Source organism: Podarcis melisellensis, assembly GCF_964234715.1.
Source record: "Podarcis melisellensis genome assembly, chromosome: 6".
NCBI classification, from domain to species: domain Eukaryota; kingdom Metazoa; phylum Chordata; class Lepidosauria; order Squamata; family Lacertidae; genus Podarcis; species Podarcis melisellensis.
This window is the reverse complement of record NC_138538.1, coordinates 10,032,758-10,059,259: the sequence shown is the minus strand read 5'-3', so window position 1 is coordinate 10,059,259 and position 26,502 is coordinate 10,032,758. Positions and strand designations below refer to the sequence as shown.

The window sequence follows — 26,502 nt, the reverse complement described above, 5'->3', positions numbered from 1 at the left end:
TGCTAAAACAACTATGCATTGATATGATTGCTTTAATACTAGGAGAAATGCTCTTAAGTTTTACCAGTTAATCCAATGATGCCACCATGACGCACCAGCTGCAGTGCGATGTAACAGCATTATGCCTAGTTGGTGGTCATTTGCTATCATAATTTGCTGGGCCAGGCTGAAGGTCCATCTCGTCCAGCATCCTGTTCTACAGAGGCCAACCAGATACCTGTAAGAAGCCTGAAGGTGGAAAATGAGTACAATGATGTTATTCCCACCTGTGGTTCCCAGAAACTGGTCTCCAAAGGCATATAGCGGAGGTAGGACATAACCCTTGTGGCTAGCCGCCATATTGCTAAATGCTTATCTAAACCACTGAGCCTCTTGGGCTTGCCAATCAGAAGGTCGGCGGTCCGAATCCCTGTGATGGGGTTAGCTCCTGTTGCTCAGTCCCAGCTCCTGCCAACCTAGCAGTTCGAAAGCACGTCAAAAAGTGCAAGTAGATAAATAGGTACCTCTCCGGCAGGAACGTAAACAGCATTTCCGTGTGCTGCTCTGGTTTCACCAGAAGCAGCTTAGTCATGCTGGCCACATGACCCGGGAAAACTGTCTGTGGACAAACGCTGGCTCCCTCGGCCTGTAAAGCAGATGAGCACCGCAACCCCAGAGTTGTCTGTGACTTGATATAATTGTCAGGGGTCCTTTACTTTTACCTTTTTTACAGCAGAATCCCGTCAACAACTTCCTTTGCCACTTGCACACAAGCCAAGAAGAACAAGGGTTGAACACTTTCAAAAGTCTTGCTCATGTACTTCAACCTCGGCAACTGCATTATGATGGTGTGCGGAAAAACAATCTCTCAAGGGCATCTATGGAAGGAATGTTTATAGGTAAGGGTAAAGGGACCCCTGACCATTAGGTCCAGTCGTGACTGACTCTGGGGTTGTGGTGCTCATCTCGCTTTATTGGCCGAGGGAGCCGGCGTACAGCTTCCAGGTCATGTGGCCAGCCTGACTAAGCTGCTTCTGGTGAAACAGAGCAGCGCATGGAAATGCCATTTACCTTCCCACCGGAGCGGTACCTATTTATCTACTTGCACGTTGATGTGCTTTCGAACTGCTAGGAGGCAGGAGCAGGGACTGAGCAACGGAAGCTCATCCAGTCGCAGGGATTCGAATCGCCGACCTTCTGATTGGCAAGTCCTAGGCTCTGTGGTTTAACCCACAGCGCCACACCAAGAAATATTGGTCTCTGTGACTTTTATAATCTGCATGTGTCCGCTTATTTTGCAATATCAGCCCGCTTTTTTGATGCAGGGCAATGAGGTCACTCAGGCCTCCTTCCTTAGTCAGGTACTACCTTTATAAATCTAAAGGAAAAAAGCAAGTTGGGGAATCTTAGTATGCTCAGATCTCACCCAGTGCCAATTCCTTCCTGTAATACACAACCAGCATGGTCAAAACCCAAAACAAAGGTGAAAAATGCTGGTACTTTTTGTTTTGTTTTGTTTTTCTTATTGGTAGCCTAGCTAGAGGCCAAGGCAACTCGTGGGAACTTGATCCCTTTGCTATGCAACAAGGGCAGGCAGTGAGCTCATTCAGAGATCAGAATTGCACACAGCTGCCCATCAATCCCCTCCAGGCATATGGATAAAAAGATACAGATTGGCTCCCCCAGGGGACGCTTTTTAGCTCGCTTTGACTACAGGGAGAATGGATTGCTGCTGTACTCACACCCACACAGCCCCCAGTGCGTGCATCTGGCTAAAATTAGGTTCCAGTGCTCTTTGAAAAGTACACAAAGCACTAGTTTCAAGCACTACCTGCAATAAAAAACAGCTACACACAGCTACTGATACGATTCTTTAGTACATACAGCCTGTACAGTATTTAACTTGGAAGAATGCAAAGCACCAGGTGTCCAACTTTATATATAGGGATATGCCAAGACCAACACTTCAGAAGTGGATAAAGGACTTCCACAGGACTCCTGCAATATGAAATGCAACCCCTCTATCATTGTCTGTCAGGCTTTAATATTACTGAATAAAGGGCTGCCAAAAGCAGTCATACCTAGGGACAAGTCAAAGAAATAATTAGGAATCTGGCATGGGCAAGAATGAGGCAAATGGGACAATAGGTAACACCAATAGCTGGTCCTACAAGGAAATTTTACAAGCTAGAATGGGAATCTAGGAATTAGCAGATCAGGCAGGTGTAAAGAATGTGTTTAGGAAAAGACCCCCCAATTGTTTTTCTGCTATATTTATACTTATAGTTTCTGTTGTTACCAAATGTTATATTTTTATTCCTTGTTGAAAGCCATGCGGAGTACTTTGTAACAGGGCAGCTGTGATATTCTGATCCAGCTCACCTACAGCACTTGGGATTTCATGCCACAGAAGTGAATCCTAAATAGCGAGAGCTATCCAGCGTTCCAGTTCTGAATATGCATCCTTGTTAATCCTTCCCTTGCTTCGCTCCCACAAAAGCTAACTGGCCAGCTCTTTTGTAATCCAAGTTGAAAGTCATTAGGGAGATGGATCTAGCCTTCAAAGTTTCATTGGCTGCATAAACTGGAATATCTCTCACCACTGGACAAAAGCATCTCCACGGAAGGTGCTGGTGAGGTTGCTCTTTTTTGCAATTAACTTTCAACAAACTAGCTAAGAAAGCCTGAGATTGGCTTTATTTCAACTGGAAGTATCTGTGTATCTTCCCAAATAGGCTGGTATTTCCCCCTCTGTTGGTTTAAAGAGGATATCCCCCTCCCTACTGAAATCTTCTCCGAAAGCTAGATTAGATGGGCATTTAAGCTATGACCTTGTGTTTTTAGAATATTTCACAAGGTTTCATTAAGTTTTACATCTGTTTCGGGATATTTATCCTTGGGGAGCAGTCTATAGTAATTACCTGGTGTAGGGAGGGATATTTATACAAAAAGGGGGTCAGCCCGCAACCAAAGCCCCTCCTCCAAACAATCACAGTGACCTACAACCACTGCAAATAAAACAAAACATCCTTGTCCCACTTTCTCTCTCACTAGATTTCATTGAAGTAAAACCACGTGAAAGAGTGAATCACCATCATCGTTTCATTAATGAATGAAATTTCAGCATCTCTACACGTAAGCCTTTGCTTAAGCTAATAATTCCTATTTCTATTTGTGTTGTGCTCTAAGGCTGGTTGGCACCACCATGATGCAAGATTCGAGAGACCCGGTGCCTTGTTAGCATGTGAAACCTGAGACTTCCTCCAACTGAGGCACACACAGCAGATCAGATAACCTTTCTGACTTCCACGCCACCATCTGCTGCACTGGTTAAGTCCCAGGTATTTGGATATTCAGATTCAAGTTGCATTCATAAACCTAGCAAAACTAGGAGTTATTGTGCGGTCTACCTGCTCCCCCAAATATCTTATTACAAAAAGGGATTTACCAAGATACATGCAGCATGGATACCACAGACTGCCAACAACCTGGTTTGTTTAGGGGCTTTTTTATAAAGAGAGAAACCCCCCCTCCCATGCAAACTATGGGTCTGGGTTTAGTCATCTAAATTCAGTAAACAGAACCCCGGATGCAGCGAATCACACAAAATTCACAACACAATGTACTGGCAACCGATGAGCCTGGTATGTGACAAATCACTATGTCAGAGTTCAAAGGTGTTTGCAAATGGGATCATAGTGAGCAAAATCTGGAAAGTCGCAGAAACCTAAAATTCAACAGAAGCCATTGAGAAATTTGAGGATTCCCCACTAAGAGTTGCCAGCCAAGTCAACTGGCAGAAGCCCATCCGTGGCAAATCAATTCCAACGTACACTACTAGAATCACAAGGTCTACTATGTGTACCAGTTTTCCGCCCTTGGGCTTTTTCCCGCGCTGCTGGCACTCCTTAAGAGTGCACATCTAAAAACAGAATGTGCGTGGAGCTTGTGTGTTTTATTGACAGACACAGAATAGAAACCGTAGATGTGACTCTCGGTCATCAATCCAGAATACAGTGGTACCTCGGGTTAAGTACTTAATTCGTTCCGGAGGTCCGTTCTTAACCTGAAACTGTTCTTAACCTGAAGCACCACTTTAGCTAATGGGGCCTCCTGCTGCCACCATGCCGCTGGAGCCCGATTTCTGTTCTTATCCTGAAGCAAAGTTCTTAACCTGAAGCACTATTTCTGGCTTAGTGGAGTGTGTAACCTGAAGCGTATGTAACCTGAAGTGTATGTAACCTGAGGTACCACTGTATTAGTCTTCAGCCTTTTAAAACTAGGGTGCAAAAATGGAATAGGATTCGAGCATAATGTAAATATATTTTATATTTATAAGGTTGGATGCTGCCAACGCAATCCATCCTAAGGCTGGATTGTCATGCAGTGGCTGTGCTCCAAGTGGTAAAGCCCAGTGGCTCAGAAGAGTAGTTAGTTTGTTTTGCAAATGGTGGTTGCGAGGAACTCTGGACTCCCTAGATCAGTACTGGCGAAACTGTCCTTAGGAAGATATTGTGGCCTGATGTATTTTTCCACTTGAATGTGCAGGAGTAGGGGTAGTGCTGGGAATGACCTTTCCAACCATTGCATTTTATACAAGCCACCCTGGGGAGAGCATTCCACAAATGGGGAGCCACTGCAGAAAAGGCCTGTTCACGTGTTCCCACCCTCCGGTCCTCTTGCAGAGGGGGCACAAGAAGAAAGGCCTCAGATGATGATCGCAGGGCCCAGGTCGGTTCATATGGGGAGAGGCAGTCCTTGAGGTATTGCAGTCCTGGGCCCACAAATAATAAAACGACATGTCTGGGTAGGCTTGCCTTAACGAGAATGTTGTTAGCAGGTGTCAAGACCACACAACTAAGGTTCCTGTCTGGTATAAAGACATTATTATTATTATTATTATTATTATTATTATTATTATTATTATTATTATTATTATTATTCCGCCTATCTGGCTGGGTTTCCCCAGCCACTCTGGGCAGCTTCCAACTGAATATTAAAAACAACACATCGTCAGACATTAAAAACTTCCCTAAACAGGGCTGCCTTCGTTGTCTTTTAAAAGTAAAATAGTTGTATATTTCATTGACATCTTATGGGAGGGTGTTCCACATGGCGGGCGCCACTACCGAGAAGGCCCTCTGCCAGGTTCCCTGTAACCTCACTTCTTGCAGTGAGGTAACCACCAGAAGGCCCTCGGCGCTGGACCTCAGTGTCTGGGCTGGATGATGGGGGTGGAGACGCTCCTTCAGCTATACAGGACCGAGGCCCTTTAGGGCTTTAAAAGTCAGCACCAACACTTTGAACTGCGCTCAGAAAATTACCAATGAAGCGCTTTCAGGACCGGTGTTATATGGTCTCGCTTTCAAAGTACAGTTGTTGCAGCACCAAGAGTTTTCGACAGATGCCCTTGGGCGATAGTGAAGTCTCCTTCCTTGGAGGTTTTTAAGCAGAGTCTGGATGGCCACCTGTCATGGAGGTTTCAGCTGAGATTCCAGAATTGCAGGGGGTGGACTAGATGGCCCTTGGGTCCCTCCCAACTCTACAATTCTATGATTAAGTAAGAATACCATATTTTCACCCTATAGGGCGCACCGGCCCATAGGGCGCACCTAGTTTTCGGGGGGGGAATCAAGGGGAAAAAATATGCCCCCCCGCAACTCTGGGAGCAGCGGTCCTCTGGGGATGGCGATAGGGGGAAGCGCTGCTTTCCCCCACCGCCAGCCTCAAAGAGCAGACTCTCCTGGCTTCAGCGAAAGCAATGCGAAGCCTCCGCAGTGCAGGATTCAGAGGCTTCGCTTTGCTATCGCTGAAGCCAAGGAGCCTGCATTCGCCCCATAGGATGCACACACATTTCCCCTTCATTTTTGGAGGGGGAAAAAGTGTGTCCTATAGGGCGAAATATAGGGTGTGTTTTTTGCAATACGGTATATATTGCAAACACACACACACACACACACACACACACACACACACAGGGCTCACCAAAAGTGAAATCCTGTAAACCTAAGAGATGCCCTAAGAAATCCCCATTTGTGACAGGGTGGGGGAGTGTCAAAATCTGGTATATTGTTACAGCAATAATATGGCCTATCTATATAGTCTTTTACAAGCAGATGCCAGAAGGCTGACGTAGGAAGATGAAGGATGGATTTCAAGTAGTACCTATATGTTAATTAAATACCAGGCGACGGTGCCAATATACCATGGTTATGGTTCTGCAGTTCTGGGAAGCGAAGCATTAAAAAGCAACGGGGATTTTTATTTGAAGACATGGAAAGCCCTATCTGTAATGAAGCTTTCGCTCATCAAGTTTAATGGCATATTGTACATTAGATATAAATGTCAGGTTTCATGAAGAATTAAGACTTTAGTAAGAGATGGCTACCGGGAGGAACTGGGCCACAGGCTCCGATAATCAAAGACGACAGCCCACATCATCTTCATCTGTTCTTGAACTTTTGGTTATATTTATGGGACTGTTAAGAAGGAGGCTACAAAATGAACACAGTTTTTTTAAGTTCCAGATTTAAGCACAGCAACAAGGGCCGGAATGTACTAATGAATGCCAGCAGTCAAAGGAATACAGTCATACCTTGGGTTACAGATGCTTCAGGTTGCATTTTTTTGGGGTTATGGACTGAGACCCAAAAGTACTGGAACTGATTACATCCGGGTTTCGGCAGTCGTGCATGCGCAGAAGCGCTAAATCACACTTTGCGCATGCTCTGCAACATAGCTGAAGTGTCGAAGCTCACAAAATAAAACACCTTAAATATATGTTGACAAAATATGTTGACAAAACATATTTTAGAAGTAGGTGATAACCTTTAACTTTGCAGGTTGAAATGACCCACATTTAACTGTGTAGGATGATTTTTGCATATTATCCTATACTTGATACACAGGGAAACCCAAACGTCTGAGTTCCTTGAGCTCTTGATGATATTACAAAGTTGTCACCAACCCCAACCCAAATCCCTAGGAATGCAAATAAAATAGAATCAAGAAATGCAAATATATAATCAACATGTATTAATCACGTATCACCATCACTAGGAACCATAAAATGTAAAATAATAATAATAGGGAAGGAAAACAAGTGAAAACAACAATACCATACTTCTTATCACCTCTAATAAGATGCAGGGGACGACAGAGGACAAGATGGTTGGACAGTGTTCTTGAAGCTACGAACATGAGTTTGACCAAACTGCGGGAGGCAGTGGAAGACAGGAGTGCCTGCCGTGCTCTGGTCCATGAGGTCAGGAAGAGTCAGACACGACTAAACAACAATAAGATGCATGGGACTGATGGGCATGTGAATATTGGGCTAAAGGTTTGTGCATCTGAGTCCTAAGTCAACATGTACTTCAGGGTTCAGCCTTTTTCTCTGCTGAAGAGCACTAACAAGGCTGAATCCAGCTTTGGTTGCCTTTAAATTCCCTAGGCCTTTATTCATCCCACTGGCATGTGGTTGGCCACTGTGGGAACAGGATGCTAGACTACACAGGCCTTGCGTATGACCCAGCAGACCTCCTCTAATCTTGTAAAAGTACGCCTGTATTCTGAACATTTTAACCAGGAGATTAAAACTGGCCGAGTCTGTCCCTGCCAGGGTTATGAGAACCCTGTGGATTGGTTGCAATAAAAATAGTTGGGTGGAGACATAAGGACAATGCCACACTGGAGGTCACAGAAGGACTTCGACTTCATAGACTGGAACAGGCAGTTCTTTCCCAGGAACATAATCCTTTTGTGATGTCATCCCCTGCTCTCCACTCTAAAATTAAGTCTTATCCTGCAGGAATCTTTACCACCACCTATTTTACTTGTTCTTGCTCTCTGCTGGAGGCAGGCAACAACAATAGCAGATGTGGGTTGACGACACCCATGCGGCAACTGGAGCACCTAGGACCCTGCTGCAGCCAACCCAAAGAAGGAAGACAGGGATTTGCCTTGTCCCGAGTCAGACCATGGGCCTATCCAGCTCAGTCACCGCCAGTGCTGCATGTGGAGATGCCGGGGGATCGAACCTGGAACTTTCTGTGTGCAACACAGATGCTCTGCCCCTGAGCTATGGAATTATGTCGTGCAATCATCATGCACTGCCTGCAGTTCACCGCTGTGTTTTAAATTAACGAAAAATACACATTTAGTTTAGTAGCCAAGGCATAACTAATCTGTACCAAGCAGGAAGGAGAATACACTTCTGCTCAAGTATGTGTTAAGTGCTTGGCAGGAGGATCAGGCCTTCATCTAGCTCAGCCTTTCTCAACCTGTGGGTCCCCAGATGCTGTTGAACTACAACTCCCATCACCCCTAGCTAGGAAGGCTCAGGGTTGATGGGAGTTGTAGTCCAACAACATCTGGGGACCCACAGGTTGAGAACCACTGATCTAGCTAGTCCAGTATTCTTTGCAAGAATCCCAGCAATCAGAAGGTAGTCTTAGATGGCCCATCATCAACACATTCCTGTTATGAACATCTTATAGATGAAACGTGCCACAATCAAGTCTCGCAGAAACATACCTGCAAGATCTTTTAAAGGCAAAAGGCAAAATAATATCCTCCTCCCTGTAACATGATCTTGACTAGTTCGAACCAACCGTCACCAAAGAGCCTTTAAAATTGCTGCTTTGGATCTCATATGCTTTACACGGCAGCAGATGCACGTAGCCTCCCTTCTCAAAATCTTCCTTGATAGCTGAGTCATTGTACCAATGTCACCACCCAATTAAACACAGGTTATTTTTATCTCTGTTCCGCCTTATTACAGATTACTGGCAGATCTCCTCCTTACACCTAAACTATGTGTGATTGTAGAGCCATGATTTAGGGCTGGACGTCTTGGCTGCGAGCCAGAGAACTGTCGAGGTGGAAAGGGGCTCAAACAATCCCAGTGGGATGCTGAATTTCTCTCTCTGAACAGCTGGCCCCCAAATCATAGTACTTAGCATTTGTGTTGTGTTTTACAGCGTGCAAAGAGCTTCACATACTACAATCTTACTGAAAAGGTTTTGCAAATGCCACCCTGTGAGTTAGGCTAGGATTACTGTACCCATATGGGCATAAAATAAAATAAAATTCCTCACCCCCATATATCTGCAACTGATCACTGTGCTCCACAGGAGACGGCCTCCCGCAGATTTCATCACATCAGGAGGTCCACTCCCAATGCTGCAGGAATCAGGCCTTTGGTAGCAATACCCACCCTTTTGAACTCCTTCCTGTTACATATCTGGCAGGGAGTATTAGAATATATAAGCTAGGTTCCAAATGGCTCCTTAAACCAAGGCTTCCATTGCCAGAACGGAATGTCTAGCTGCCTCTTTTTTTTGGAAAAATGGTTCTAAAGTCTTATTTTTCAAATGTTGGGATTGACTGTGATTGATTATCTGTTAAACATCTGGCGAGTTCAGATGACAACCTGAAGCTAGGCGGAGAACTTTGAGAACTTAGAAAAGAAAAAGTCACTTGACCCAGGGACAGTCCCCTTAATGGTGACATGGACCATTCATGACACAAGAATATTCTTCACAACTGTGGCAACTAGACATTCCATTTTGGCGTTTGCCTGGTGCCTTCATTATATATCTTTAGGTGCCAGGCAAAAACATTTCTCTATACCCAGGCCTTGGGCTGATTAACATTATATGGGCTTTTAAATGTTTGTTGGAAGAGGGTTATTGGTTTGTTTTTGTTTTATTACATATTTTGTGTTCTCGATTTGTATTTTTCTGCTGTGAACTGCCCTGTGATTTTCAGATAAAGGGTGGTATACAAACTTAATGACTAATAATAATAATAATAGTAATAACAGAATAAACATCTAGGGAAAGATCATAGGGAAAGACTGGTATATGGCAGCTTCCTTTGTTACACTTCATCAGCTCTAACTAGGCTACAACTGATCCCTATGATTTATTATTATTATTATTATTATTATTGAAAAACTCAATTCCTGAATTGTTACAGAGTAAGAAAGGCGGAAACCTCATAAATCAACACTTCCAAAATTATGGGACCTGGGAAGTGGCAAAACATAGGCTCCTTTTCATTTGCATTTTGCTCTGAGCAAATATTGCAGTTGTGCCTCTTTCAGAGTTCTTTACAAATCATGACAGCTTAAAAACACTTCATCCTATTTCACATGGCAGGAAGCGGAGATATTTGACATTTTGAGAAGAAGAGGGCTGTGAAAACCCCCGGAAAGTGCTTAAAAAAATATCCATCTCTAGTCTGAGACATAAAAGCACATTCACGGCCGTCCGTTACAAGCTTCCCACTCATTTGAGAGAAGGAGGATATTTGTGGCCCTCAGGCATCACCCAGATGACTTATAAAGCACAATCATTTTACCTCCAAGAGGTCACTCAAGTTCCAATTGCGGTGATCCTGGAAGCGAGTACTGAAGACTGATTTTTCAACATGTGGTATACTGCTGGCTAAGTGACCAAACCAAGCATCACAGTAATTTAGAGTGGCAGCAGCTGCTGTTGTATGCAGGGAGCTGCCTTCTAAAGATTTCAGACCACTGTTCCATTCAGCCCAGTACTGTCTACTTTGAGAGTGGATCTCCAAGAGGAATCTTCTCCAGCGCTGCCTGGAGATGTCAGGGACAGAACCTTTTGCATGCACAGAATGTGTTCTGACACTGAATTATGGTGCAGACAGCTCTGAAAAGGATGCAGTTGGCCCCTTTACAGAACTGAGGAAGCAGAGCCTGCTCCTCTGCCAGTTTAAAGTCAAGAAACAGCAACAAAAGTATTTACAGAGTTCAAGGGACAGATATGTATGATGTGTTCAGTTTCTAGCACACACCATTCCCAGGAATCTGGTCACAAAGCCACCAAAATGCACACCAATACGAAAGCTGCATAATGGATTGGCAGCGGTTAATTTTATATAGTCGCACAGAGAGAATGCTTCTTGCTAGGGCAGTTTTGCTCATATGCAGATTGAATCAGATCAAATCAAATGAGGTTTCCTTAATCAGACCCAACAATACCCAGTTATAAGAAGAGTCATCTCACACTGGCTTAATCCTAGCCTCTGAGAACTATGATGTTACAGGGACCACAACTACCATCATACCCAAACACTGTTCTTGCTGTCTGAGGCTGATGGGAACAGCATTAGGAACTCAGGTATATAAGCTAAGCGTCAAATGGCACCTTGGATCTAGGTTGTGGTCGCCAAAATGGAATGTCTGTTCACGATCGGGCTGGACTAAATGACCCTGGGGGTCCCTTCCAATGCCATAATTCTATGATTCTATGATCTCAACTACATTGCTTGATCTGTAAAGGTAAAGGTACCCCTGACCATTAGGTTGTGGCGCTCATGTCGGTCTATAGGCCGAGGGAGCCGGCATTTGTCCGCAGACAGCTTCTGGGTCTTGCGGCCAGCATGGCTAAGCTGCTTCTGGCAAACCAGAGCAGCGCACGGAAAAGCTGTTTACCTTCCCGCTGGAGCGGTACCTATTTATCTACTTGCACTTTGACATGCTTTCAAACTGCTAGGTTGGCAGGAGCAGGGACTGAGCAACGGGAGCTCACCCTGTCGCGGGGATTCAAACCGCCGACCTTCTGATCGGCAAGCCCCAGGCTCTGTGGTTTAGACCACAGCGCCACCCGCGTCCCTTGCTTGATCTGTAGCTTGCTCTAAATTCACTGGTCCCAGTATGCAAGATGGAGAAACACACACAGCAGAAATGAAATCAGCCATGGACCAAGGCAGAGGTTTTTAAACTGTGGTTGCCAACCTGGTGCCCAGAAATCTCCAAGTAGTCGCTATTGGACATGCACCAGTAGCAAAACGCACCTGGCTAATTTCGAACGCTGGATGGGAGCTGAAGATCAACAACATCTGGAGGTCCGAAGGTTGCCCATTCCACTGGGGCTCTCGAGGCAAAAGTCCACCCCTTGAATTACGCCTGGATGTTACACAATCTATGAAGGATTATCCGGCCATTTCTATTTTGGTAGTTTCGGTAGCACAGTTGTGACTCACTGCAGGAAACAAAAGTCCCTTTTCCTTCTCACACGCCCCGCGAGGCAGAGATCCTATTTCCACGGCACAATGCAACAGCCTCTGGAATTGTGCAGCAATCAGCCATTTCGCAGGTAACTGAACTCACACTTCTAGCCCGGAGGCATCTGCTGTCATCTCCACTATCAAGCATGTTACAACTCCCAGTCCTGTCCCTGTTGGGTAGCAGAACTGCACTGAGCAACACTTTAAGCAGTGAGCAACCTGACAGCCAACACAAAATCAGAGCACTAAGCTGGGGGCACTGCTTGCAGCATCCCCAATAAAGCTTGCCGTTGCTGTTACAGCTTTTTATTGTCGCCCCCGCCAGCATGAAGCTCTCTTCTTCTTCACCTACAACGGAAAGCCACCTCTCCCCACCTTCAAATCCCTCCAAACACACCATTTCTATGATGCTCTTGCAAAAAAAGCAAGCGATGGCAAAAGACTTGAAGCGCAGCAAAGTCTAACTCTGTGCCACTGCATTCATTTGTTCACAACAACCCCATGTTGCTCTTTCACCCAGTCCTCTGTTCTCTCTCTCCAGTCTTGCTTCTAGACTGCAAGCTCTTTAACACAGGGACTCCCTCATTTGTACAGAAGCAGCAAAGCACGATGTTTCGAGAACTGAACTCACTGTCTGTGTTAGAAACTGGGATAGAAAACCTAGGAGCCAAATGGCTTCTGGGACCTGGGTTGTGGGCGCCAAAACAGAATGTCTAGTCGCCACTGCGGGGGGAGGTCGGCAACACTTTTTATTTATCATTTTTTGTAAGCATGAATTAATATACAATTCACGTAAGTTGCACATTGTTAATATTACAATTTTATCAGAAATTGTTAATAAGTGTTTCATTTAGTGTTGACAATAAAAATATTGGTACCATACTTCAGTTTTCAAAACACTCCACTCTTTATTATTAAACTCCTTAACATCTCGTCTATCCTTAACATATAGTTTGAGGCTTCAAAGCACATGCATTTCAGCAATCCTTGAGTGTCAGCCAGGCGCAAAAAATGGCACCCAGACTTCTTGAGGTGCTTGGAAATGGAGAACCCTCAGTGCAAAATGCACCTGGAACCCTGCTAATTTTGAATCCTGCTCACCATCTTTTCACCTGCTTCTATGAAGCAGATTTCATTTCACCAACCCATCCTTGAGTATCCTAGAAGGTAAGCGGTAGAAAGCTTTTTGCAGCGACTGAACAGCCAAGGGTCAGAAACCCTTTGCAATTCTGCTGCAATTCATCCGCTGAACTACCAATAGATGGGGATCGGCCTTCCACCCACCAACTGTCCTAATGGGTCCTCCCAGCCCAATTTCTATTCTGAAGGAACAGAGGGTCCTGGTCTTCGGGTCCAGGGTCCCCAAACCAGTCAAGGCCTTTCAAACATGCTAAACAGCAGTGTCTTTCTAGCAGGAAGCTGAAATATAGGGCCATTTACATCTGCTGCTGCTGATCTATTTGCTTACCCAGATGCGTCTCTCTCCCTCCACCCCCTTCAAGGCCGCATTGGGACTTCAGAAGAACATAATCAAAAGCTGCGTATTCAGGCAGATGTCTTTGCCTTCCTCACATTTCTCCGAGCTTTCATAACCTGTCAAGTTTTCAAAGCCCTTCAGCTATCTTGGATGCCACAGAGAGAATCTGGCCTCTTTTCCCCCCCTGGACCAGTTGCAAAAATTCATTTTAAATCTAGCCCTGCCGCAATGCGCTCCCCCCTTCTCTCCACACCTTTCCCTTTGAGAAAACCAAGGGACACAAAAGCAGGAGCAGAAAGCAGAGGGATCAAAACCTCAAAAGGAAGCTAATTTTAAAAAGGAGTGGTGAGAGGAGAAGAAAAGGCAGAGCACGTCAGGGGTTCTTTTATTTGGCAATCATAGCAAGCGTGCTGCCTATGGGAAGGTGTGCAGCGACAAACTCACTGTTCTCATTTCATGCCAGGAGGGCTTAAGGCAGGTGATCTTTTTCTCCTTATTATTAAAGCTTTTTCCTGGTACAACAAGATAAAAGGAACTAATCCAAATACAGTCATACCTCTGGTTGCGAACGTGATCCGTGTGGAAGGCACGTTCGCAACCCGCAGCGTTCGTAGCCTGAAGCGCCGCATCTGCGCATGTGCATGACGCGATTCGGCGCTTCTGCGTATGCACCAAAACCCAGAACTAACCCGTTCCGGTACTTCTGGGTTCGGCGTGGTCCCCAACCCGAAAACGCACAACCCGCAGCGTTCATAACCCAAGGTATGACTGTAAAAGCAAAAACAGATGGGGTGGGGGGAGAGAAAAGAAAACGCAGAGTCCTTTCTCAAAGGTAGCTCTTGTCTCACACAGGAAGTGGGGGACCCTCCCAGAGTCCCATCTCTCACCTGTGAGATTGGCATTTCCCAGTTAGCGTGGAAAACTGTGTCAGGGAAGCCTGCATAGACGCCATGAGCTTTAAGATTCAAGCACATGGCTTCCGCCAAAGGAACCTGGGAACTGTGCCCCCCCCCCGAGCTACAACTCCCAGTGTCCTTAACAAACTCAGTTCCCATGGAAGAAGCAATGCGCTTTGAATGTATGGTGTGCACAAAGTCCACATATACAAGCCTTGGATTATCAATGCATTCTGCAAGGTGCGACCTGGCCAGTGGCTCTTTTGAACTCTGTAGAATCATAGGAGTTGGAAGGGACTGTGAGGACCATCCAGCATTCTAGCCTAACCCCCTGCAATGCAGGAAACATTCGCCCAATGTGGTGGGGCTCAAACACTTTTGGTTTCTGCTTAGATCCACACAGCTTGCTCGCTTGCTCCCCTAACACAAAACCCCACCTTTCCCCCTCCCAGCAGCATCCCAAGTCTACCTGCACACTTCCAGTAGCATCCCATGCAAGGAATACGTGAGAATGGCTAAGCAAAAACCCCGAGGACTTTGAAAAGATCCAGGGTTGGGCATTCACTTTGCCCCTCCTATGAAATGTTTTTCTTCCGAGATATATTGACAGCGTAACTGCATATGGATAACCAGAAAGGGGCCTGTGCAGAGGTGGCCACAAAACAGGAAAACGCACAATGCTTTCAGATTGATAACTGGGCCAAACAGAGTTGAATATGTATTACCTATATATTACCTATTCTGTCCAGTGGAAGGTGAGAGGTGGTTTGGGGTGGTGGATTTTGGAGCCGCACAGAGCACTGCTGAAATTTGGGGCACCAAGGGCCACTAATGGAGTAACAAAGCATACAAGTCCCTGCCCCACTGAGCTTACAAGGTAGATATGTACTAAATAAGAGTTTTCTTGCACACATCCCCATCTTTTAGCATTTAGAACAGATGCTTGGTCCTAGTTACAACCTGCCCCCTTTCCTTTCCTTTGTAGTTTGGCTTTTTCTAACCAGATAAAGGCACCCCATGTCTCAAAAGGCTAAAAATACTACTATTATCTTTTTCGCTCGCTGCTGCGATTGTGCTCCAAGAAAACTCCTGCCAAAAAAATGCTGAAGCCAACTGATCTGCCCTCCTTAGGAAGAACGGCTTTTAGATTCTGTTTCAAAAGTGCAATTCCTAATTACGGCTTTGCTGTACCCTTTCCTAATTGTGTAACCGATCCTCTTGAAATGTCAACATGCCATTTGAGTTCCGAATATTTGCTCTCAAAAGACACCCAAAAAAGAAGAGAGAGTCAAACACCACATACTAAATAAAGCTACCCTGACCTCTTATGTAAGAACAGCCTGAGTCAATATCATGTCAGCCCTACAAGTCATTAATTTTGAAGCCTGCAGGGACAAGGTTTTAATGCTCTTTTCTTTATTTGATGCTGAGCAGCTATTCTCCAGCTCCTCCCTCCACCCCCTAAAGGGGCACAGATATAAATGATGTGAAGTTTCCCACACTGCATCTTGCTTGCACTTCCAGGGATACACATCAGCACCACAAAGCCAGCAAAGTTCACCTGCCCCAAAGACCTTTCAGTCTAAACTTAGCTGGCTCGCCCCAGAAGGGCAAGACCACCTCCAAGCCTCAGCTGGAGAGCAGGCTCTTTTGCAATTGCAAAAACTTTGCTGTCAGCTGCTCATTAATGAGGCACAAATTGACCTCCACCACACTTCAATCCCCCTGGATCACACAGCTGGAATTATGGTCTGCTGCACCATGGAATTCAGGGACAGGGTCGACAACAAGGTTTCCAAGACCCAATCACAGCACAGGCAGTAGGGTTGGGCAGGTGTTCTTCCACGTTCCTCATGTACTTCCTGTGCCCATGTTCCTTCCTGTGATATTTACTATGCATAGGAGAGGAGGTCTTGTAGCCTTCTCTGGGACAGGGCTGTGGCTCATTGGTACAGAATCCGCTTTGCACATCAAAGGTCCCGGGTTCAATCCTTGGCATTGCCAGGTAGGGATGGGCTGCTTTCCTGAAACCCTGGGCAGCTGCTGGCAGTCAGTGTAGGCTATACTGAGCTAGGTGGGCTGACTTGATATAAAGGCAGCTTCATATGATTCTGTCTTCCCTAGCACCAGAAAGGGATGATATTACGGGAAGAAGAGAAGAAGAAGTGTTTGGATTTGATATCCTGCTTTATCACTATCCGAAGGAGTCTCAAAGGGGCAAACAATCTCCTTTCCCTTCCTCCCCCACAACAAACACTCTGTGAGGTGAGTGAGGCTGAGAGACTTCAGAGAAGTGTGACTAGCCCAAGGTCACCCAGCAGCTGCATGTGGAGGAGCGGGGAATCGAACCCGGTTCACCAGATTACGAGTCCACTGCTCTTAACCACTATACCACACTGGCTTACAGGATCTTTACCTAGCAATGCCACTTTGCTCCTTCCATTGCTTCCAGAGGATGGAGAAACTGTAAGGAATGCAAGCCAATGAGAGAGGCCACCTGCTCCCTTGATTAATGTTCCTGGAAGAAATCTCAGCTGAGGGTAAAGGTAAAGGTACCCCTGCCCGTACGGGCCAGTCTTGCCAGACTCTAGGGTTGTGCGCTCATCTCACTCTAGAGGCCGGGAGCCGGCGCCGTCCGAAGACACTTCCGGGTCACATGGCCAGCGTGACGAAGCTGCTCTAGCGAGCCAGCACCAGCGCAGCACACGGAAACGCCATTTACCTTCCCGCTATAAAGCGGTCCCTATTTATCTACTTGCACTTTTAAGGGTGCTTTCGAACTGCTAGGTGGGCAGGAGCTGGGACCGAACGACGGGAGCTCACCCCGCAGCGGGGATTCGAACAGCTGACCATGCGATCGGCAAGTCCTAGGTGCTGAGGTTTTACCCACAGCGCCACCCGCTGTATTTTGGTTTATTACAAATCACCAGCTAGCTCATACTAAGAAGAAAGGGCTTGCAAAAAATCGGTCCCAAGGTGGTCCCTTCCTTAGAGGCTAAAACCCACCAGCTACTACTACAATGTTCTATCCTACCCGGTTCCAGGCTGCCTAGGGCTAACATGTAGGACACTGGGTAGCTGTATTACAGCATATCATTAATGAAAGCAAATGGATGGGCAGGAACGAGACTCAGTCTGCAGCTTCAATCTGCAGCTAGGAGGATAAGGTTATGGAGAAAGGATTCTCTTAAGAGTTGCTGCCCATTGATGCACAGACAGCCCAGAATTAAATGGAGGAACAGTCTGATCCTGGTGTAGGACAGTTCTCTCTGTTCTGAGCGTTTAAGGGCTGCATCTGGTTGTTTAAGCAACAGCAGGGAAGCACAATCCACAATACAGACAGGAGGCACACCTGCTGCCTTTACCTGACAAGCTTCCAGCTTTGCATTTTCTGCCAGTTACGTACATCTGGCAAACTGGAAGGAGATCTGGCAAGAAAGAGAAGCTTGTTCAAAGGGTCACGGCAAGGACATTGCGCAGCAACCATGCTGTGACAGCTCCTTTTGAATGTGGCTTGGCACAAGAAGAGGCTGAATTATGATTTATATGATGCAGGCAGAGCCTGGATGCTGCTGCAGCCTGTATATTTTAGGACGGGGTTGTTCTAGATCTGCAAGAGGGGTCACCAAAGCACCTGGCTTGCTTATACGGGCTGAGCCAAAGGGTTGCTCTCCAGAAATTCTGGGCTCATTCTCAGTGACGGACGACTGATACGTCAGTCACAACGGGAAGCCTGGAACTTTAATCCTGTTTATGCCAGGGTTGAAAGGGAATCACACCTAGTGTTAGAAACTCAGATATATAAACTAGGCGCCAAATGGCTCTTTAAACCAGGGTTACAGTCGCCAAAACGGAATGTGTCATTGCCAATTGGGGGCCAGGGGGCTTGAAAGCCATATTTTTCAATACAACTTTTTGTTTCCTGAAATTTGTGCTGATTGTGCAGCTAAAATATAACAGGATGTGTTGTTAGCGTGTGAAAGCAAGCAAGCTCCAAGGATCCCCAGGCACGCATCCTGGCGCCTGGGCATCTTCACTTAGTCACAAGTGAACGATAGCCAGGTGCAAAATGCGCCTGGCAAATTTCGAACGCTGATCACAAGAGGACTGCAGGAAGAGGTCACAGAGCAAAAGGCTTTGCAAGGGAGCCAAGGGGGTGGGGGGAGAGAAGGGTGCACCCTCGTACCAATGAACTAATTGCAATGCCAAAATGCCTAAGGCAACATCACCACCGTTGCATTTTTAGCACTCGATGCTTAAAAAAACCCCGCTTTGTGTTCCCTACCCAGGCAGTCCAATATTATGTACAACCTATGCAACAGAACCCTTCCCCAAGTAATGCAAGGGTGGATTCAATGGCTAGATAAACAGGTAAAGGAGACTGCGATGGGTGGTTGTTCCTGAAGAAGGAATTACTAATGCCATGACGACAAATAATTCCAATCAGACAAACCAACCAATAGCTGGACCAAGCAAGGGGCAGATAAACAAGTCATGTCACTGTACTAGAACTAACAGGTTTATATAACAGGAGAATGGATTTGGGATGAACACTAGGAGAAACTTCTTAGCTGCAAGGGCTGTTCAACCATGGATCCAGGTCGCTAGAGGTGGTGGCTTCACCTGCAGCGAAAGATTTTGAAGCAGAGGCTGGATAGCCTCTGTTGAGGATGCTCAGGCTCCAAATTTCCCGCTTTGAGAAAGGGTGTTTGCTAGATGGTGTATGTGCTCCCCTCTCACCCCACAAAGCAACTCTGATTCATTTCAATGTTTTTGCTTGCATTATTTATTCTGCTTGCCCTAGAGAAATGAAGGGAAAGATGCAAGGCATTGGCCACAAATCCTGGAAATCTTATTTGGCCATCACTCCGGGCTCTGAGAGAACGATTGCCCACACAGTTCTCAGGCATATCACTGCAGCTGCGAGAAGCCTACTCTTTGCAAAATAATAAAAGGTTGGTATTCAGGAAACTGAATTCCTCTTCCCAAGAGCTTGTTTTGTTCCATCTGAGTGCTAACAAGAATTGCAGTACGCGCACACACAACTGTGCAGGGCTTACGCCAGCTCAGAGAAGAAGGTGCCATCTATGGATGTAAGAATATCAGAAGAGGAACTCTGTGACAGGACAAACAAATATCTGCTCCAGAATCCGGTTCTCACAGTGGCTCACCAAAGGCCCATGGGACGCATGCAAGCAAGACTGAGCTCTCCCCACTTGAGAATCCCACAAGTGCATGCTGCCTCCAACTGTGGAAGACCAGTATCAATGTGCTGCGAACCCTGCCACACTGTTAGCCTAGGGCATGTCCTTTTAGGGGGTGCAACTTCAGTGAGGGGTTTTATAAATATGTTTTGGGGTGTGAGAAATTCAAATCTGCTATTATTTTTGTGATTGGACAACTTTTGGCTCGCTAAGTCTTTGTTTGATGGAGAAGCACATGACATGCTTTTGGAAAACCAAAGCATTTTAATTTTACCTTCTGAAAACGTCAGGTAATGCTAAATAACAACAACAACAACAATAATAATAATAATGAGCAATAATAGTAACATACAATATAACTGCCAGTACTTGGCAATCATTTTTCATTATTTCTATGCAATTTCACACACATTTCACTTACCAAGCAAAACTAAATTACATTAATTTAACAAAAATATCCTTTGAATTCCCAAGTCATGCTACAACCTTTTACCACCCCTCATTTTTGGAAGCTGAAAGTTGAAAAATCCAGTACGCTCTCCATGTTAGCCCAAACCCCGCTTCTTTGGAGCCATTTTCTCACACCCTGGCTCATAAAACACACAGTAGGGAGCAGAATCTCAACCGATGGTATATGGGAAGCTCCCTTATTCCAAGCCACACCACTGACCCACCTAGCTCAGTACTGTCGGATCTGACTGGTAGCAGCTTTCCAGGGGTTCAGAGTGGAGTCTTTTTCCAGCCCTTTCTGTAGATGTTGGTGATTGGACCCGGGATCTTTTGCACACAAAGAATGTGCTGCACCACCGAGTTCTGACCTTTCTCACTTGCCTCGTGCCCAGCCTCCACATTCTGGAAGCACAACTGGTTACAGAGTTCCTAATGGTAGATAGAGATTTTATGCACACATAACCCTTTGCTACAGTCTACCCAATGCTTGGAGGTCAGGGGGGCATGACCTGAAGCTGAACATATATCCAGGGAAGGGGAGCATGGCAAAGGTGCCACCCCTCTCCAGGCATTGATTGAACATGCAGGCTGGATTGTGGGAAGAGAGATAGGATCTCAGGATGCAACCCAATAGTTTTGCATCCCAAGATTTTAAATGGAACAGACCCCACACATGCACAACACATTCCCTACTAACTGAGCCACAGCTCTCTCAATTATTGCACATCTCTATAGTTGTACTAAATTATCTCATGCTGTACTAAAGTCAGATGTAATGATCCTTGCTTAAAAATAAAATAAAACCAACTGAGGTGCTAGCGGAGAGGTTAGTCAGCAACATCAGTTTTGCAAGCAGAACAGGAATAATTATGCTTTTGGTAAACATGAGCTCTGGGAGGCTCAGGCTGGAAATTTCTGAACCCGACAGCCTGACTTTCATTAAAAGCAGCAATTCTTAATTCTTCCCTGCAGAACACTTGGCGTTCCTCTTCTCCGGAGGCTCACCCTCAAAGCTCGACAGCGCACAACAAGCCTATTATAACCGAAGAGCCAGGGCAAACAAACAAAGACAGGGCAGTGAAGCAACACAAACATACAAGGGAAATAGTTTTTGTCTGGGCAGGGTAATTTACAGGCCGGATCAAGGAATTTACAGGCCTACCGGGAACGCATTGTGCCCAGGTTAGAAGAGCACAATAAGAGAAGTTTGTTCTGCTCTCCCAGGGCTGCCATTTGGTGGATTAAACCACATATAACAACCCCTTCTCCCAACCCTAATTGGTCAACCGATGAGTAAAATATGCAAGTTATTAATGTGTTAAAAGCAGTTAACAGTGAACCTAGAGAAAAACATATTGATGGCAAAAGTGAGGGTCTTTAGAAGACTCAAATGCAGGTAATCTCAGAAACTTGGTGGAAGGCCATCTATGGTTCTCCTTGAAGGTCTCTTGACTTCATCCTACATGGTCAATGGTCACCGACGACAGGAATTCCACAACAACTGGGAGACAGATCATCCCCACCCCTGATTTATGGAGTACCACACCAGGCCACACTCAGCAAGCGTGATGGACTTAAGCTCCTGAACGCTGGGTAATCAAAACGACACTATTCTGACCAGCTCTACACATTTCCTTCCTGCTTCCTCCTGGACCCTGCACGAACACATCCTCCAGGTACTGCAGGAGACTCAATGTCATGCAAATTAAATGTGGCATGCAGCACCCTAGACAAGAGTTTCAGGGATGGCCAACACCTGAATGAGAGTTGCATTCACGCGTCACTGTGAAGCACGAGGACCGGAATCTAAGGGTCCCATTGTTATCAGATGACACCACAATACGCATATACTTATTTATGTTCTTGATTATATGGTATGTTTGGTAGTGTGCAGGCCATGACAAAATAATAATAGTTAGCTTTTTAATAAGCCTCTCTTGCCTTGCCTTCCCATATTGACATGGACAGACTTTGGAGGAAGGGGAAAGCAAATACTGGCTTGAACTTATCGCATCCCATTTGCATCCTGTGTCCCAAGTCGCTCAGGGCAACTGCATCTCAACAACCCCTTTGGGCCACTCATTCTCCCAGGCTGTTGTCAAAAAGCTTCATGTAGTAATAAACACTAAAAGCAAAAGATTTCTGTTGTAAATGGAACACTCCGACTCTCATGGCCTTTTGCTATTGCTCAACGTTTATTAATACTGTAATTATTCCTAGTTGTTAGGGGATTTGGTGGTGGTGGGGGGGTGTTCTTTGACATTTTCACTTGTTTGCCATGAAAAGCTGAAATGGCTTATATGTGTGTGATGAGAGGCTCCTTAGTTGTGCGAAGCTTGCTGTAAAACAAAACATAGCATTTCTTATCGCCTGCTCAGGTTTCTAGCCCCTAAGAGGCTAGATATCTGGTTGGAGGGAGCATCCTTTAATCCATCGGACCACTTATGTTAGGATATCGCTGCCTTGTATTGTTTTGCTAGCTGATGGATTTATGCCATTCTGTTGCACCCCCTAGTATATATTTTATGGTTTTTAATAGGCTGTTCACTCCTTTCAGGGGTGTGTGTGTGTGTGGACTTTGGGTCAAAAAAGTGGCATATAATATACTGCAAGAGGATCAGCACCCTATCTTTATTTACTCTCTTAATATGTTTCTTCCTACAGAGATGCTGCTGCTAAATTTATTTACTGTTGTCTAAGAGCCTTCAGCGGCTCCTGCAGGCAGCCATGAATGACTGTCGGTTTGGGAATCATAGAATTGTAGTGCTGTAAGGTACCCCCCTCTGTAATGTCGTTTCTGTGTGGCCAGACAACAAACAGGGAAAATCCGAGGTGGGAGAGGGGTCCAGAAGAAAGTTGGGCTTCTGGAAGGATGGGCTGAGGGAAGGCTACTCCTGAATCTTCGAATGGGGCATTATAAACTCAACAGAGCTAAAACCACTTGACTCTTCTCTAAGCACAACACAGGGCTTGGGTCACCACTGTGCACCATTCCTCAAACACACAAGCACAACCCTACATGCCCTTTGGTGAAATATGCTTTTCCTCTCAACATACGCACAATAATTTTAAGGACTCTTGAGCAGCTGATATTTTGAGCAGCAAATTAAATAGCATCCCCAATAGACCTAGCAAAACAAAGGCACAGCTCAGGCCACCTTTTTGCTAAGTCCCATAAGGTCAACGCAGAACCTGAATTCCACTAGTGGAATTCTCAAGAGCATCCTCAAAGCACAGTCGAGTTATGAATCCCAGGAGAAGTTACTTAGACTCTCATAATATGACAGGGAAAGTGCTAATTTGGGCTCATCACCAAACCTCTCCATAGGGCAGTGAGGCCCATAAGCAGAGCGGAAGATATTCCCTGGGGAAGCGGTGAGGCCCATAAGCAGAGCGGAAGATATTCCCTGGGGTTTGTGGGAAGCAAAAGTATAGCTCCCAGCAAAACATTAATTTCCCAGCAAGAAATGAAAAGAAAAGATGGACTTATGTTAAGACATTCAAATGTTGTTAGACATAGGCATGTAAGTTTATCATGAATCACTTTATTTGTATGCCAAAGTTAAAACCTTTCTCAAGGCGGCATATTAAAACAACATATTTAAAAAAGTCACAAGCCTAATAATACTAGTCATAAACATGAAACAAGACATCAGAAAGTAAGCAGCCAAACTGAACATTTCCACATAATTCCTAAGAACCAAAATAATGATAGAATAAAATAACATCAACAATAGCAGCAACCCAGATAAGCCTCATAAACCCTATTAGCCTTATTAAGATACCTTATTAGCATCTAAGACCAAATGCTTCTGGGGGGCAGGGAAAGGCAAGAGAAGAATCCACATCAAAAATAAAGATGCCAGAAAGACTCTCTCATCCTTTATACACTTAAGATAAAGAGACTTGTTGGAGCAAGTCTGCAATCCTGCACAGACGTGCTTCAGAGTAAGCACCATTTACAATGCAGCTGTTTGGATGTTTACTCACAAATACACTACACTGAAGCCTGCAATGGAAAAGGGCCCTAGCTCAGTGATAGATCTGTTTTATCTCTCGTTCAGTCCTTGGAGCCGGGAGGGAAGTGGCTGCGCGTGAACCCTGCACGAAACGCTGGAGAGCTGCTGCCAGCCTGTGTAGACAATATTGAGCTACATGGACTAAAAAAAAGGGGGGAAGTCCAGCCAGGTAAGTTATGGCTGTAGTCTTAGGACGGCTCTTCTTCCATAAAGAAAAAGTCAACCATATAAAAGCAGGTGGGCCTTTTTAACCCCTTCGTGCGCGTTTGTTTATTGCAGCGTTTACAAATGACGCCGCTGGGGCAGCCTTTAGCTAGCTATAAAACAAAACAATAAAAACACACACCGACGGCAGGATCTCCAGCCTGCAAGGGACCGATTATATCTGCCCAGGAATCCAATAAAACGGACAGGTGGGCGTGGGGAACAAGGAAGAAAGGGGCGACTCTGGGTAGGTGTAAGAGGAACCGATTGCCTTCGGAGACAAAACCCGACGTAAAGAGGGAAAGCGTTTGCGCAGCGCAAGAAGACTGAAGATAGGACACATGTACACATGTGCATTTAGATCCGGAAACTGGTCAAACGCAGGCACCTGCCTGAACTCCCCCTCCCACCCCGCTTTTCCCCAAAAGGACCCAGGAATCCGAGACACACCTCCCCCCCCCCCTCGGGGCCCTCCTCACCTTTGCCTCTGCACTTCCAAGGGGATCCCTCCTCCGGCGGCGGCGATGCTCTGGGTGGGGCTCAGCAGTCCCGCGGGGGCGACGCCCGGCTTGGCCAAGACCCCTGCGGCTGCGACGGCCGGGGCGGGCACCACGGGGCAGAGCGGGCTGCCCAGCAGGAGCTGGGGCAGGAGGGCGGCGGCGGCGGCGCCCAGCCCGCGGGAAGGGTCCAGCTCGGCGGCGGCGGCGGCGGGCAGCAGCAGCCCCGGCGGGGTGGCGAGCAGGAGCCTGGAGGCGGGCAAAGCATCGTCGTCGGGCCGCTCCCCGGGGGCCGCGGCGGAGGACGAGGGCGGCGGGCGCGGCGGAGGCGGCTGCTGCTGCTGCTGCGGAGACTGCATCGGTGTCTTGCCCGGGGCCAGGCACGGCGGCCGCCCGTCCAGGGAGATGTTGTTGAGGAAGAAGAGGGCGGCCTGCCGCCGGCGAGAATCCCCGCCGCGCTTCCTCGCCGGCGGAGGCGGCGCGGGCTCCCCGGGCGGCGGAGGAGGAGGCTCCGGGGGCTCCCGGTCCGCGGACGAGCCGCACGCAGCCGCAGCCATTCTCTCCGCTCGCTGCTGCTGCTGCTGCCACCAGCGGCCGCCCGGGCAGCCGTCGCGGCCGCCCCAAGCCCGGCCGGGTGGAGCTCTCTCCGCGCTGCCCAGCGAGAGGGCGCTCGCCCAGGCGGCTCGCAAGGCCATTGGCCGCGGCGCGCCGCTATGCAAATACTCGAGGCGGCCCCGCCGACCAGCCCATTGGCTGCCGCGCTTCCCCATTGTCTGCCTGGCGCCGCCCCGTCGCCTCCTTCCGCCCGGCCGCAAAAGCGTTTTTCTTTCTCCCTCGGCGCCGCCTCTTCCTCCCTCTTGCCCAACGGAGCCGGCCGGGTCCTAAAGGGCGCCGTTTTCCGGGAGCTGCGTTTATTATTGAGCAGGGCGAGGGGACGAGGCTAGTCCTCATGGAGGATCGTGGAGTTTTTCCTCTTTCTTATCCTTGTTGGAGCAGGGGCGGGAGGGGGAAGCCGGCAGCCCTGCAGATGTCTCGCTGGGTTTGGTTTGGTTTATTGCATTTCTGTGCCGTTTTTCGTACAAATGAATCCCAAAGCATAGCTGTCAGCTTACAGATTTGAAAATAAGGCACCAGCAGCCTCGAAAATAAGGGATCAGCAGGCAAAATAAGAGGTTTTAGTCAACCAGCTGAAATACAAAGTTAAAAGGGACCAGATAATTTGGGAGAGCAGCGCCGGTTTTTAGCCCTTCGTTTCCAGAGGTTGCTGCTCAAGACACCAGCTGATGAAACACTGCAATTAAATAACTACAAGCAGCAATCACTTTTCTTTTTTAAAAAAATATTTTTATTGATTTTTTACACAAATAAAAGACAATACAAAACAAAACACACACATCAAAAACATACAACAAAAATTTGACTTCCCCATGCCTTCCTTTCACCACATCCTTATTTTATCATATTTTCGAGCAACCCTTCAGTCAATTTTAATCAGGTCTCTTTTTAAATTTACTTAAGATTTAACATTTACAGCTGTAATTCTTTATTCTTTATTTATTTATATTTTAAATTTTCTCCAGTCCTCTTCCACTGTCTCTTTCCTCTGGTCACGGATTCTGCCGGTCATCTCTGTCAGTCCCATGTATTCGGTCACCTTCGTCTGCCATTCTTCCAGAGAGGGTAGTTCTTGCGTCTTCCAATACTTTGCCAACAGGATTCTTGCTGCTGTAGTTGCAT

General features: G+C 46.5%; 1 protein-coding gene and 1 long non-coding RNA gene across 2 annotated transcripts in view; one reads left to right on the top strand and one right to left on the bottom strand.

The window, feature by feature from the left end:
• CABLES2 (Cdk5 and Abl enzyme substrate 2) overlaps positions 1–25,535 on the bottom strand; it is a gene marked incomplete at its 5' end in the record, with an annotated part of 46,881 nt that extends 21,346 nt beyond the window's left edge. Inside the window, one exon of the mRNA XM_081916906.1 lies at positions 24,748–25,535. Within this exon, the coding sequence (XP_081773032.1) occupies positions 24,748–25,535 (788 nt within the window). The remainder of the gene's footprint in view (positions 1–24,747) is intronic.
• On the top strand, positions 1,237–15,719 carry LOC309373238. Its single transcript, XR_014169888.1, has 2 exons — positions 1,237–3,320; positions 15,377–15,719. It is a non-coding gene; the product is annotated as an uncharacterized lncRNA (long non-coding RNA).
• Positions 25,536–26,502: the final 967 nt, after the last annotated feature.